The sequence below is a fragment of the Poeciliopsis prolifica genome, unplaced genomic scaffold (genome assembly GCF_027474105.1).
Source record: "Poeciliopsis prolifica strain line A6 unplaced genomic scaffold, Auburn_PproV2 SCAFFOLD024, whole genome shotgun sequence".
Lineage (NCBI taxonomy): Eukaryota > Metazoa > Chordata > Actinopteri > Cyprinodontiformes > Poeciliidae > Poeciliopsis > Poeciliopsis prolifica.
In genome coordinates, this window is record NW_026562399.1 from 2,763,476 (window position 1) to 2,778,985 (window position 15,510).

General features: G+C 36.8%; 1 protein-coding gene across 2 annotated transcripts in view; it reads left to right on the forward strand.

Moving 5' to 3' along the window:
- doc2b (double C2-like domains, beta) overlaps positions 1-15,510 on the forward strand; it is a 104,768-nt gene that overhangs the window by 73,542 nt on the left and 15,716 nt on the right. For both annotated transcript variants that reach the window (XM_055046543.1, XM_055046544.1), the window contains 2 exons: positions 3,807-3,916; positions 7,687-7,813. In XM_055046543.1, coding sequence (XP_054902518.1) covers positions 3,807-3,916; positions 7,687-7,813 — 237 coding nt within the window. The remainder of the gene's footprint in view (positions 1-3,806; positions 3,917-7,686; positions 7,814-15,510) is intronic.

Consider the following 15,510-nt stretch of genomic DNA (forward strand, 5'->3'; position numbering starts at 1 on the left):
CTTTGTGATTAAAGGCTTGGATTCTATAGAGAGCAAAAAGTACCAAATTACAATTAATAATTTGTGAAATAATTATTTGAATGTCATTCATTGTTCAAAACTGGAAATAAATAAAAATAATAATATATTAAATATAGAATTAATTATGTTTGACTCAATATAACTAAATATAATAATTTTATTTTGAAAACTGTATAATTTATGTTTTATATTTTAGAGTTGAAATAGATCATGATTGTCAGCACACATTAGTAAATTTACCACAAATCCAGTGTTTTTAAAAGTGGGGACCACCAGGGGGCGCTTTGGAGGGCTCAGCAAGTTGAAGGGAAAATAAGAAAAAGAAGGTAAAATTTTTACAAATTAATCTAATACATTTTTAATCATAAAAGATTATTTCCCATTTCCACTTTTATCAAGATGCTGCGCACCTCATGCTTGTTTAGTAAGCGCAAAATGGAAAGTTTCTGAGAAGAACCCGTATCTATTTAAAATCAGAAAGTACGAGGCAGCTGTTACGCTAAATGAATGTGATAATTATGGAGTAATGAATAAAAATGAGAAAAAGACATTCTCTTCAAATTTTGAGGGTTTAGAAAAGGGGGGGCTCCTTTGCCAGAAGCTAATGCTGTTTGTGAAACCCTCCTCTAATCATTCCATCCTAAAAAAAAGAATGGTCAATGTTAATAACTGGACCTGAAAAATGAAATATGCATTACATATTTGGCTTCCCTACACCAGCTCTTTGAGGACATATTGTCTCGTTAAGGGCAGCGATTGATCCTCAGTTTTCTTGTTAGATTCTTCTGAATGAGGCTCTGTTTCTGGAAATGTGCTGCTGTTTCAGGTCAAGCAGCTTTCTGACAGCAATTTCATGTCCTTTTAGACTCATAGCAGCTGTAATCATTCAAACCAGAAATGCACAGTTAGAATGAGTCAAAGGTTAGCTTGAAACAAACAGTAATTATCCTCTAGGAGCCACCACCACTCAGCCAAACACTGACTTAATAGTGCATCTACTTTCTGGAAGCGCTGCTTCCTGCATGTATGAAGAGAAAAAATGAGAGGATGCTTTAAAAACGCCCTTGTTCTTACAAATGCACTAATAGTTTCTGCCATTTGCTGAAATGCTGAAGGTCAAGATGTACAGTTTTAGTGTGGCTCTCTGCTGCTGCTCTCCTTTCCTTTCCCTGCTGATAAAGTGGTGCATCTTCTGTGAGGTGGTGTCATGGCAACAGTGTCAGCACCCAGAGCTTGGAAATTAACTTCCCAAGCTCATATTAATGCTCCTTCCTACAGTTTCTGACATGAAAGCAATTATTTTTAGGGTCCTGATAGTTTGAAGGACAGGTGTTTTTATTTTCTCTCTCGTTTGTTTCAATTTATTGTGGGGCGTTTCCGGGTATTTCTCTGTGTTCTAGTGGGTGTCACCACTAATGCCAACCAAGCTCCTTTCAGCTTAACTTGAATAAATTTGAGTTGTCATGGATTCTTGGACCAGTAAGTCGAATAAACCTCTCCATGACGGCCTGTTGCCACTTGGATTTGTCTCCTGTCTCAGTATGAGGCCTCACGGGGGCCTTTGCACATTCTGCCGGCAAAACACAATGCCGTCTTCTTTCTGTCAACATCCCCTCAAAATAGTCATTAGGCTCGGTCGAAGAGCCTCATTAATGGCCAGCTCAAGAGGTCATAAGTTCTGTTTGCGTCCTAATGAGAAGTGACGTTTCACGCTCTGCTGCGAAGCCGGATCACAGCTTCATCACTTCAGAAACCACAATCAAACAATGAAATGCTTGTAATTATTCCAGATTACGCTGCACTGACAGGTAACATTAAAGCTGGTGGTGGGACTCCATTGAAGTTTTTAATTGCGTTAACTGCATGGTCTGTAATTCATTAATCATATTTTAATCAAAAGCTACCAAAAAAAAAAGGGATATTTTCAATTTCAAAATATTGAAATATTTTGAAATATTTGCTGCTAAAGTATTAAATATTTGCTGCTAAAGTATTAAATCACTACACATATGAGCTCAACATCAAATGTATTAATTGTTTGTTTTTTCCGTCTTTTATTTAAGTTATTAAGCCATCAGATTGGTGCAAGATATTAGTACCCATTCAGCTTTCAAGTGCTGATCATGCATGGAACAAATGTGAACAAATCCCTCTTTAGAAATGTAGACTGTGGACTTTAGCATTGGGGTTGTGTGCGCTGCTCTATGTTTAGCATTGAGATGCGTTTTCAGGCTAGCTTCATGATAGGTTAGCTCCTTTTAGCACAACTTACAACTGTTTATAAATGTTGCTTGAGTGTCTGATTTATGAGTGTACCAGAAACATAAATTTCCAAGGTGTCAGCTTTTGAGTGTAACAAAAAAAGCAAGTAATTCTTTGTAATTAATTAATCAAAACGAAGCCTTAAAGTTCTGGCTCTTGGCTCTTAGCTAGGGCTTAAAAACCTTGACTTTAGTGAAAAAGTTAACACCCAATAAAAGCCAGTAGTGTCATAAAAACCTTAAAGCCATGGAGCAGACTGGCACTGTGTTTTTTCTACTTTAGAACATATTAAGAGCATCCATGAAAACATAATTATATCAATCCCTGGGTTTATTGGATTTAAGTGAAAGTTGCTTTCAGGAGCCATTATGGTGTTTAAAAGTGTCGGATTGTGTATTTGTGTTGCTCCTCAGTCATCCAGGAGGATCTCTCTTTAGAGTGCACCTGCACATCAGACCTCCCACACGTCTCTTTTTAGCTTCACCACTGCAGCGCCCGTCTCAGACGTAAGGGGCTTTTAAAATTACAGCTGGTTAGAGCAGAGATCTGAAAGTCAAAGGGAAAGTACTGTCGTAATTGGCCATAGAGCAGCACCTTTTTAGCCTCCTCTGCTGAAACGATCATGACACCAGTTGTTCATTTGTAGCATCACCCTTTTGAACTGCTGGTGGATGTCCAAAACTGGCTTCTTACTCCAGATATAAATTATTCTTTTTATTTACCACCTTGCTGTTTTTTCATGTTAAGATTGTGTTAAAGCTCTGAGCCATCAATAACTTCTTTATTTGTTGTGTAAATTTAAGGAACAAGGCTTTGATATTTCCCTGCTGTAAAACACCTGATTTGGCTGAAACACCTGTTCATTGAAATCACCTGAGCTGAAGCAAGGCAACACTTAAAACACACAGAGCATTGCACCTTGAGGACCAGGGTTGGGCTTCACATGATGAGCACATAAAAACAATAAGCAAGAAGCATGACTTTCTCTCAACTGTCTTCATCAAAATCATCAACAATCCTGCAGACTAAGATAAATCGTTCTTCCAGTATTCCAGTTTCACACAATTGATTTTAGTGTAAACCAACTGTCTTTAGCTGGAGTGAATCACAAGCAACATCATAGGCTTTTCAATTAAACACAACCCACAATTAATGAAAAATAATATAAAAACTTCACAACAGCCTTTTAGAGAAGCCTTTGATTAGAGAAGAAAAGTGTTATCTACATATGATAGCATTAATTTCATTCAGGCCAATTCCACTGGCTTTTCATTTTGGACTTTGCCTGTATTCCCCCATTAGTTTTGAACACAAGTATTAATACTTTTGCAAGGCAGCAGTGGGATTATATTTGCATGCACATTGCAAGACGTCATGCAAGAAACCTGTGAAACGTTTTCTGGAAGTTAAAGAAATAAATATTGGCAGCATTTCAATAACTCTGGGGATGAGCTCTCCTTAGCTGTCAGGCGAACCAGTATTCAATCATGAGCATTAAGTGGAGGATGTGATTTGTGTTTCAGGCGAATAAACTCAGAACCAAGACCCTGCACAACACACTCAACCCCGTCTGGAACGAGACCCTGACCTACTACGGCATCACCGACGAGGATATGGTCCGCAAAACTCTCAGGTACGCTCAGCGTCAAAATGACGATGGTGATGAATATCACAGAAAAGGCAAAAGTACAGAATATTTGGAAAAAAAAAGAAAACAAATGGGATTAGTGGGTAAAAAATGGAAGTTTAGAAGAGAAGTAAAGGGGAGAAATGATCAGAAATTACAGTAAAGAAGGAGAAAAATTCAAGTAAATCACAAGAATTAAATTAGGAAGGAAGAGACGAGAATGAAGAAAAGAGACAGAAAGGAGAGAATCAGATTAAACAAGTCAGAAGGAAGAGAGGTAAAGTGGCATAATTAAAGAAAATCACAGGAACTGAGGAGATAATAGAAAAGCCTAAATGCAGGAAGTCTAAGAAGAACAAAGGTTTTAAAAAATAAAGAGTTAAAGATGACAGATGAAGGTAGGAAAGCCTAGAATAAAACGTTTTTATGTTTCTTCTATAAATATTCTTCTTGCCCCTCAGGATAAATAACAATTTTCCAGTGTTTACTTCACGACTGACCGCTAGGTCCATAAATGGGAAACGTTCCTGTTTGTTTCTGCAAGATCTAAATCAAAATAAGCAGAATATTTTTACTTTCATACTCAAGTGGGAGGCTTAAATGTGTATTATTATTATTGTTATTGTCTTTATTTTCAGTGATGACACATAAGGAAAGACTTGGAAGCCAAAAACATTAAACACCCTGTGAAAATTATGGCACATTTATATAATTAAAGTGTTACTTCACCTCCACTGGCTCCTTTCTTTGCACCAAAGTGTTAACAGCGTGCAACCAAGTGGTGGAGGAAGATTATGCAACCATATGCAGAGTTTTTGTTTTAGATGGAGCGAGTACAGATAAGTACGTTGGTAGTTGGTCTAAATATATCTCTTCTGTTGGACGCATAAAGTCCTGCGATATTTTGACCAGAGTCGGGTCACATAGTGAGACAAACATGCAGCTAACAATTACAACGTGAAAATGAAAATGAAAACTTTTGCAGATGATGCAACCCTGTTTCGTCCTGGGCAAGCATTAAAGCAGCTCTTGGAAATTGTCAGAAAAGGAATCAATGAGCTTAAATATTGGTTTGACAAAAATAAATGATAAATAAACGTAATAATTTGTTTTCTCATGATTGATTTGAGATAATTCAGTAAAAACGACAAAATATCCAATAGAGTAGATATGCACACACACATTCACAAATATATTAGGGCTGCAACTAACAATTACATTAGGGATTAATTAAATGCTTTCATTTCAACACTTTATAATATTATTTCTATAATATTAGTAATACATTAGAAAAACTTCAAATAAACTGTAAATGATGAAAAAAAAAATTCTTCCCTAAAGTGCAACAGCACAGCATAGAATTTAATTTTTTCTTTAAAAAAATTGCATGTAAATTCAGGATTCGCCAATGCATCTTTCTGCTCTCTTTCAAGCTCTTTTACTTTTTATTTTGCAGATCTTTTATTTATTTATTTTTTGGGGACATTCTTAAAGTTCCATTTCCTTTTTCCTTTCGGGTTTGTTTTGTTGAAATTTTAATTGTTTGAAAGGAAATAAACAAAGAAAAGTTGCCATTCAATTCAGAAGTTGTGCTCAGTTTTAGAGCCTTTCAACTTTTCAGTTCATTAGTTATTAATTCATATTAATTTATGCCTTTTTTGTTCCAGCTGTAGAAGTCAGTGTTTGGTCAGACAGAGGCAGTCTGTTGTATTTGGGCAGCCGATGTAGTTTCTGTCCCTCAGTGATTGACCACCGCTCTCATCAGCGCCCTGCAAACACATTAGTGTGTGTCACCGATGATTTGGTGTTGCTCTGCATCAGAATCAACTGAAATGTTGCTGCTCCGAATCACAACAAGACCTGAAGCATCAGCATGCGTGAGGCGTGATCTTGTCAGCCATTCCAGTGGACTGCACTCCACGTTCCCAAATAGCACAACTCATTTATTCCTGCAAATTGGAACATGATTTCAATACCACCCCTTCCCGCTATTATCAGTACTATTATTGATATTGAACGTCTGATTGCTCAACATCCAACGCAACCTGTGGTCGTGTTACATTATGCCATGGGGCATTTTCTTCATACAGCTGCTCATTTTGCAGAGAAAAGCACTTGAAACAAACTATTCATCTACACGAGTCTGAGGAGTGTGAATCACGTCATGTCAGGGCAGGGAGGCCTTACACAGGGATTGCTCTCTGCATTTATTGGAGACACACTGTAGATCTGCTGAGAGCTCCGATTATTGGTTTCCATTAAAACTTTAATAAAACGCTGAAGAGGAATATAGATCCCAGGCTGAAAAGGGAAACCAGAAGCTTACTGTTCATCTTTTACCTCTGAGTGATTTCTACCTGAATTAAAACTTTTATAGTTTTAGCAACCAGAGTCTCTTCTACTCTGCTAAAGTTGTGTTGATCAATAGTTTTTTAGGATATACTTCTTGTCAACTCTTTTCGTTTCAGTTCAAACTCACCGATAGTTTCAATAGCTTGTCGAGACAAATGAAAAATCAGCTGATCACACGGCAGGAAGTCGATGCATCCGGGCATCTGGACGAGGTGAAGAAGTTCAAACTCAGACTGAGACATTTTAGATTGGATTTAATAAACTTTGAATGTGACATTGTTGGTGTCAGATGTGCTGGTCAGAGAAGATCACTCCCAGTTTTGCTGCATTCAGCTAAGAGCAGGAAACAGAAGTTACAATTTAAGGCTCCAAGATGTAAATAGTTTTTACAAAAAGAGAGAGAAATATTCCTGCTCCAGTGATTCTCAAGTTACACTTCCACTAATGCACTAATAGATCTAATATTTTGTTCATCACTTTAGCCCTTTTATGCTAACTTTGAAAGCTCACTTAGCCAAACGAACCAATGAGACAAACAGAAAAATACAACATGAACATGCAAATATGACTTTAATTAAGAAAATACATGCAAAAATTCACATTACATGATTTTGAGTCTTTTTGTTGACATTCTCCATCCGTGATTTGATGCAGAAACTGACATTTATGATCTGCATGCTTTCTGACTGAACATTTTGTCTAATCTGGACAAAATCAGCAACTGAGTTAGCAAAACTCAACAGTTTCTCAATTTTATACCACCTAAACCAAGATCTCAAACCAATGTCTCAGTTTCCTGTTTTCATAGAATATCCAGACAAATATTCATAAAATGAGAAAATCTTGTGTATATTCATATTTAAGTGCATAATATCTTTTCTGACAGTAATGTTTAGAACTACTATTCTATTACTTTTGATGTAGTAGTTCTAAAGGGCAGGGAGGCAGAGATTAACCTTCCTTATCAAGTTAGTCGACCCCCTGCTGGTGGATTAGTGTTGGAACCTTTCCTGGTTCCTGATTTCTATCTAACTAATAAACATTTTTTTAAGTATACAGTCATGTATTAAAGATTAGTATTGTGTTTTTTTCTAAAGTGTCTCAAAACACAAATCTGTTAAGTTGAATATCTGACAGAGTGATTTGATTCAAGCATCGTGTGAAGGAGAAGAGCGCAGAAAGAGATGAATAATTGATTTGATCTTAAATGTTTACTTTACATAATCAGGAAGATTTTTCCATCCAAACGAAATGACTTCTCATCAAAAAAAATCAGTGAGTCTTACTGCACAATTTACATGTATAATTATCCCATCATTTCCTGTCACCCTGATTGGGTCTGACAAAGCGATTCGTTTCACTGCAAAGCATGAATCTGAGCTTCACTGTATTCACCTTTTCCTCAATATTTTCTGGTCTCTCAGGATCTCAGTGTGTGATGAGGACAAATTTCGCCACAACGAGTTTATTGGGGAAACGCGGATTCCCCTCAAGAAGCTGAAGCCCAACCAAGTCAAAAACTTCAACAACTGCCTGGAGAAACAGTTGCCAGTAAGTGTACAACCCAAAGCTTGGATGTGTTACTGGGGGAAGTTTGTGCTGTTATATTGGACATGGGAAATAAAACAATATCTCAAATATTGATTTATTTCTTGATTTTTAAAGCTCTTTAAACATCAAGACGTCTAAAGGTGACCAGTTATGCAAAATGAATATTTTTCATGATTTTTGTGCTTCCATTTGGATCTGAACTTATTCTATGAACAATGCCAGTGCTAAAAACCCACCCAGCAGTTTTTTTTGACAATAAGTTCATGTTTTTTGGTGTCTGCAAAACTAACAGTTTAAATATCCTCTGGAATGTTAAGTTGCCAAGCAACCTCAGCCAAGCCCAGCCTGTTACCTAGCAACCAAAGTGGATCTCCTGCTCATTCGGGCAGCTGGTTTTACTGCTGTATTCACTGTACAATGGCTGCTGGAAAAGACATTTTTTGTTGTTGATTTGCCTCCAAAAATTACCTCCTGCATTCCTGTTGGTTGAGCAGGAAAAGTTCTAAGAAACTTATTGACACAACAACACAGTGAATGTGTGCTGTAATGAAATCTAAAGGCTGTCCAATGAAATAAGAGTGTGACTTTGCTGGCAACTTCTTTTTTTGTTTGTTTGGGGTTTTTTTTTTTTTTTTTTTTTTTGGGCCCGGTAGACTACTAACATAATTAAGCCTAACAAAATATCTTATCGGAACAGAAATTAGCACGCTGCAACATCACAAAACCGTACTGGGTATTTTTGATCTAGTTTTTAGTGCAAATATATAACTTATATGCAACTTTTTAGCTAAATTTAAAATCTTGATTTAGCTCAATAATTCCTTAATACTAATTTTTAAAAAGTACTAGTTCCACTGACACATTATTTCACTTGTAACAAGACATTTTTCCATGTTATAGGTGAAAAATCTAATAATCTATTATTGATAAAAACTAAAACTAGAATTTCTTATGGGTAAAAAGCTTCTAATGTCAGTTTTGTTTTATTTCAAATATATTAAGATATTTGCAACAGAAAGTAGACAAAAAATACTTGTTTGTTGTTGCAGTGCAGTATTCAGACTATATATTAATCTGAAAAATGTATTTTACAGATAAATCTTTCAGACATAATGTTTCACCAAGACTTATTTTTGGTTTTAAAACATCACTTCCCAGTTCAGTTGAACATGCCTTAGATCTGTTATGGTTGTTTTGCAGCACTGGGCTCAGTGGGCCGTTCTTTAGACACAGATGATCCAGCATTACACTGCATTAATTACAAACCGTGTGGGCAGTTTCATAAGGGTATTCAATCACAGTTCAATGACTCCACTCCACTCTGGTGCTCTCACAACACATAATCCACTCCTGCACCCCACTTATTGGCTCACTACCTGGTGCTTTAATCTGCTGTGGTTTAAATTAGGTCCTGGTGGGATATAGAGCGCCTCCATTTCTCTTTCTACTAACCAGCCTTCTTGAAACTAACACTGGATTCTGAAAATGAGTCCAGTTGGTTAGGAGTGTGCATGACAGCATTAATTTATCTTCTTTCTAAAATATTTTTTGGGTTTTCCAGCTGATGGGACAAAATGTCCCACACGTGGACCAGTACTGAAATGGTCTGACTTTAATAACATAAAAACATTTTGACTTGATCAGTGGTACAACAGCGTTTTAGGGCCATTGTAGATAAGAAAAAAAGAAGAGTACAAATCCACCCAGAAATTCTGAAATTTTTAAAATAATCTCAGGATTTTTTGACAAAAAAATAAGACATTTTTGAGTTTCAAAAGTCAAAGATTTTCAGCCTTTGAAACTCAGAAACTTTCGAGGGTTTTTTTTCTAGCAAATTTGTGACTTTTGAAACTCAGAAATTTGCAAGTTTCTTTCAACAAAACTTCTGAGATTAATGTAAAAATTTCTGAGTATTTTCTAGCTTTTGACTCTTCATAAAAAGAGCACATTTTCACCAGAAAACATTTTTTAAAAATCTGACCTTTGAAACTGAGTATTTTCTTCTTTTTTTCTGAAAATGTCCTTAATGTTTTTGGTGAAAATTGACTCCTTTCTTTCTGTCTAAAATGGCCCAGATACTCCATATAGTGGCAAAAAGTGCATAAAATGATTAATAATGTCTGAATTTACACTTTCCTCTAGCAAGCTGCTTAGCAGTGATGTTTTCTGAAAACTTCACTCTCAAAATCGATGAATAGAACTGCAGTGATCGAAGCGTCTTGGCAGTAAAAGTAACAAATAAGACAAGCTGTAATCATTGTTTTCTCGCTGTTCCCTGACAGAACGGTGGAAAAAGGTTCATTATTCTGCAACCAGTTATTGGACGCGTCAGTCAAACGCTGCCATAGTTCACAAAGAAGACAGCTAAATCAAAGCTCAGCAGTGGACAAAATGTTTTCAAGAAAAAAAATAAAACTGTTTAGTTTTTGTTTATGATGCCAGCTGTAATAACCTGACAAAACTGTTTAACCTTACATCAGAGACAGAGGCGTAGCAGGACACAAAATTCACAGTTCAGTTCCCTTCAATCAAAAAAGATAATGTTTTGTTGGTTTTAGTTTTTTACTTCAGTCAGCAGTAAACAGAAAATATTTTTCAACGTATTGAATTAACTAGATTTTATTGTGTTTGAAAGTCTAAAAAAAAAACATAAATGTGTAGAAATGATGGATTTTTTTTAAACGTTTTAAAGTAGCACAAACCGGCAGAGCCCAGGCCTGAACTGATAGATCATAGAGATTCTACAGTCAGTGACGACCTGCTGGTCCCGGTCACAACAAGTCATTTCAAAGTGCTTTACATCATAAAAACATAACAAAATAACCCATTATGAAACAAACATTACATTTTGTCAAAAGTCCAAATGTGTCATTTCCAGTTATTTTGAACAAAGGCAGCTCTAAACAGGTGGACTTTATGCCTGGATTTAAAGGAACTCAGTGTCTCAGCAGTCCTGGTGATGCAGAGGAGACCAAAACCAGAACACCTGAGAAGTCTGGAAGGTTGATGCAGGTCTTTAATATATTTTGGTACTAACCTCTTCAGAGTTTTTACATCTGATGGTTGGGTAGATTGAGGACCAAAGTCGCAACATTTGTAACATTTTCAGCTGGTGCGTTTTTCTTTCACACTGCACTGTGTCAAACCAACCAAAAGCTCTGAAAAGTCCATTTATCTCCTCACCTGTGGTAACACTGCACCATGAGATAATGTAGGGAACGACATGAAAACCTCTGAAGAAGACAATGAATGCAACTTCATCAAAATGTAAACAAAAATGGAGCGGTGTCAGTTTTTACCTGTTGGAGGATTTCTCTTTTGCCTTTTGTAATTTAATAAAAAAAACACACACAAGAAAATTTTCCTGCGAGCACTAGACACTTGTTTGTTTTGGTTGTATTTACCCAGAATACCCTGTGCTATAGTCTATGTCCTGCTTTTGGAGCAGCCTCCGGTCCACTTGGCATTCGCAAATACCTTGGAACCGCACAATGCATTTACTTTTTTGGTCTAAATCAGAGTTTGATTACATTATGAGTATGCACACCTCATACAATCTGAATAAATTCAGTACAGTGTGAAAGCAAAGCGCAGCAGCTGAAAATGTAACAAACGTTGCAATTTTGGTCCAATCAAACTGAGTCTACTATAATACGGGATGTGAAAACATCCTTAGACAAAAAGAGAATGTGATTTCTAGCAAATTATGTAGAACCAATATTGACCTTATTCCTGGGAGGATTACTGTAAGAATGGTCAATGGTCCTACTTCCAGCGCCCTCCGGAAGTATCAGTACCTCACTGTAATTTGTAGGATTTTTTTGTTAATCTATATCATGACAGACGTTATGTTCTCTCTTTTCGGTTATTGTACAATATTAAGTAAAACTTGATCATAAGTGACTGTACTCTAATGATCAGACTAAATTTCATTTGTGGCAGCAACAGGTGTGTACTGAACGTGCTCCCAAAACAAAAAGGCAGTATTTGTGTGATAAGCAGTAGTTTATCTGTTGGTAGTGATCTACCAACAGATAAGAAAACAAAACAGAATTTGGCTTAAAAATTCAAAACTTGAAGAGAGAACCCAAAATGCTTTTTGTGTTTTTGTTTCATTGTGTGGACAAAAAGCCAGCGGAAGAAAACTTGCATCTCTTTAGCAACTGAGTTAATGAAGTAGCTCACTATGCTAATGCAGGTTATTTGCAGCTGCTTCTTCAAGTCACCGTCCTACCCAGCAATAACTGTATGTAACTGTGTGTTCTACAATAACTGTTCTACAGTAAAACATGTACTAAGATGTGATAGCTGCTATTCCCACTTATTTTATAGCCTCAGACTTCTGACGAAACCTTGTTAGCGAGTTGCTAACATGTAAACCAATGGCGGTTCCGGTTGAAGTCGCGCCCATAAATTGCGGAAACCCTCATGGGGGCAAGGAATAAGATTGAGCTGAATCTATTGAATGAATGTTGAAAACATGAATCCAAAAATTCAGAATGCTTTAGATTTAGTAATAGCATTTTGTCTGGGGATCATGGTTTGGGAAAGACTTTGCCATTACTTTCATGGTAATGATGAAGATCAAAAACATGGTGGGCTTGAAAATCATGAACGACCTGAACCTGGTGATGCAGGCTAACGACCGTTGGATCCTTGTAGGTTGTCAACGTTTTGCAGCGTAGCTGCACGTGTCAAACATTTGGTTTCTGTAATTGCTGATCAAGTGAAGCGGTTTTAGCTTGTCGTTCATTTTCTGTGTTAAATGAGCCAACGCTAATATCAGCTCATTTATTCCCAGACTGTAAATCAGGACCTCATTGCAGCTCATCTGGTGCTGCCTCAGATCATCCCTAAGGATTTCTATATGACCAGTAATCTCAACGAATTAGTAAAAACGAAACAGAGCAGAAAGCAATGTTTTGTTGGGTTTGGACTGCAGGTGGGTCTTTACCTGAACACTTTCGCTGCAGAAGGAAATGTGTGTTATTCATGGAGGAAGACGTCTGATTAATGAGTCTCTTTCTCAACATACATCATCATAGTGGCAGCGTGTGGATATGAAAGCTGCTGTTGTTATTCAGTATTAATGGCACCTTCACAGCTGTGCAGCCTCACTGTACCTTCATTCATTCCCATACCAAATCATGCACTGCTAACTTTCAAACACTCTGAAACACTCCTGAGGGTTTAAAGGTTTGTTTGCAGAAAATATTTTCATTCACTGGATCAACGAGCAGATGTAATTTTCACCTCAGTGAGTCTGAAACTGATTCATCCTCAGAAAATGTTTTATTAAAATGAGCTGAAAATGTTTTTTTAATTTTGGCATGATCTTTTGTGAAATTTTAAGAAATGCTGTGTTTCCACCACAGAGTTGTTTCTGTCTGACAGCCTACAGATCACAACCATGCTAATTATTTTCCCCAGCTTTGACACTTCGGTGCTAATTCTCTGAATCTTTCTACTATTTAATCTGCTCTTCAATCTGTGTAAACTTGTAATTTACTACCGAGATCCTGGTTCTCTGCTGAACACAAAGCTGGATTTTTCCACATTGCTCGTTTCCACAAGAATAAACATAAAGGTTTTGATCAAATAATCAAATACTACAACGTACTGCAGTGTGCTACTGATTGATCCTTCCTTTTTTGTTTTTTATGGTTTTAGTATCAAAGATCAATTATCTTTGCTTATATTAAAGTTATTTTATGAAAACTTAGCAAATAGTTATATTTTTAAATAAATTGTTAAAAAATTTTATCAAAGTTTCTGTCGATACTAAAAACACTTAGAATTGCCCATTTTAATGGTTGAAATAGCAAGTTTACCTTGATAGAGGTTGTGGAGACCATAAGCTAGATTCACACAGCAGGTCCTGATGCTCAGTTTTTTTTTTTTTTTTTTTTTTTTTTATTGCTTTTTGTTCATACTGAATTAAACCTGACCACAGTCACACTTCTGTGTGAGCGGTTTAGGCATGCGCAGAAGAACGTTGATGTCACACAGCAGCGCTCTGTTTACGGAGTAGTAATGGACATCACTTTGTTATGGATCGATTTTAAAGTTAATTCGCCAATGAGAGCTGACGGTATCATCACAAAATCATAGCAAGTCGAAGGCAGCTGGCCAAAAGTAAACACAGCAACATGTGTAGCTTCTGTAGAGAAATTTGTTTGGATGTGATGCACTTCACTAACCTCTCAGAAATTTCATAATTATGATTTTTAGCCATTATTTACATCAGGATTATCCACGGTTGGCTTTTTCTGGAGCAGAATCATGATGCACGTTTTTACATCAGTGATGCAAAAGTTGAATAAAATGTGACTTGCTTGCTCAGACTCCATTCACTTTGAAAAGAATCGGATACTATTTAGTTCCAAATATGGAAGTTACAAATCACATTTTCGGGGGTTGAAAAGGTTGTAATTGGGCTGCTTAGACTGCCAGGGAAAAAGTCACATATAGGTCACATTTGGGCAAAAAAACAGACATTTAAAGTATTGTTAATCTGATTATAAAAAATGCATTAAAACATCAACGAGTTATGTGGCTGACCTTCTGCTCTTAATTCTTAAACGTGGTTTAGAAGGAAAACAGCAATTTTTCTCCTAAACTCACACCAATAAGTCCATTATTTAATTTTAAATCCAGTTGTTTCTGCTTCTTCTGAAGTTCTCTTGATCCAGTTTGCTGCTGTAACACTCACAGGTAAAACCAAGCTGTGACATCTCCTGGTTACAGGAATAGTAAACGCTCAGGGCAGTGGGATAAGGAGGGCTGTCACAGCGCCGGATGTCGGTTGGGACCGGCCATTTAATCATCTCACACAGCAGCTCGCAGTGTCTGTCTCATTGATGGATTCGGCCCAACAGTGGAGCACTTTGACTGGAGCGTTCAGCTCAGGAACGAGTCAGAAAGAAGCATTGCACAACAAAATGACAAATTTAATTCCAGTTTATTAAATTTTGAGTCAAACGTTTTGGGATTCTTTCCACAAGCTTCTCACATTAGTATCCTGGGGTTTTGGCCAATTTGTCTTAACAGAACCAGTGGAATTGGGCCAGGTTTGCGGGCTACCTCGCTCACACACACCTTTTTGGTTTTGTCCATTACTTTTTCGAGGAATGCGATCAGAAATTTGTGGTGGCCACTGCAAAACATTGACTTTGTTGTTCTTAAGCCACTGTGTAAAAATTGTTCATTTGGAAGACCAATGTCCACCCAAACTTTACGTGGGAATATTGCTGCAATATTTCCACGCAATGTCCTAAACACATCATATGGCCAACAGTTGTGAAATACATTACATTTTGTCAAGTGCAACCATTAAAATCTTCAATACACATTGAATATGTTGGTCAAGAATCAAAGGCAACTCTAAACAGGTGGGATTTTAGTCGTATTTATCATACTGGGTCAGCTGAAACTATCTGATTTTTTTTTCTTTTGAATTGTAAAGAAACTATTACAATAATCAATGTCACTAAAGATAATGTCATTCAGGAGATAGAAGGCCGACTTTGTAACTATCTTTATGTGGCTCAGGTCAGAGTTCATCACTACATCCTGACTTGGGGCCTGATCTCTGGTTTCCATCTTTAATAACTGAAGCAGTTTGCTGATTCCAGATGGTTCTTCATTAGGTGTAAACATAATGACTTTGGTTTTGTTTCTAGAAGCAGTTTGATAAC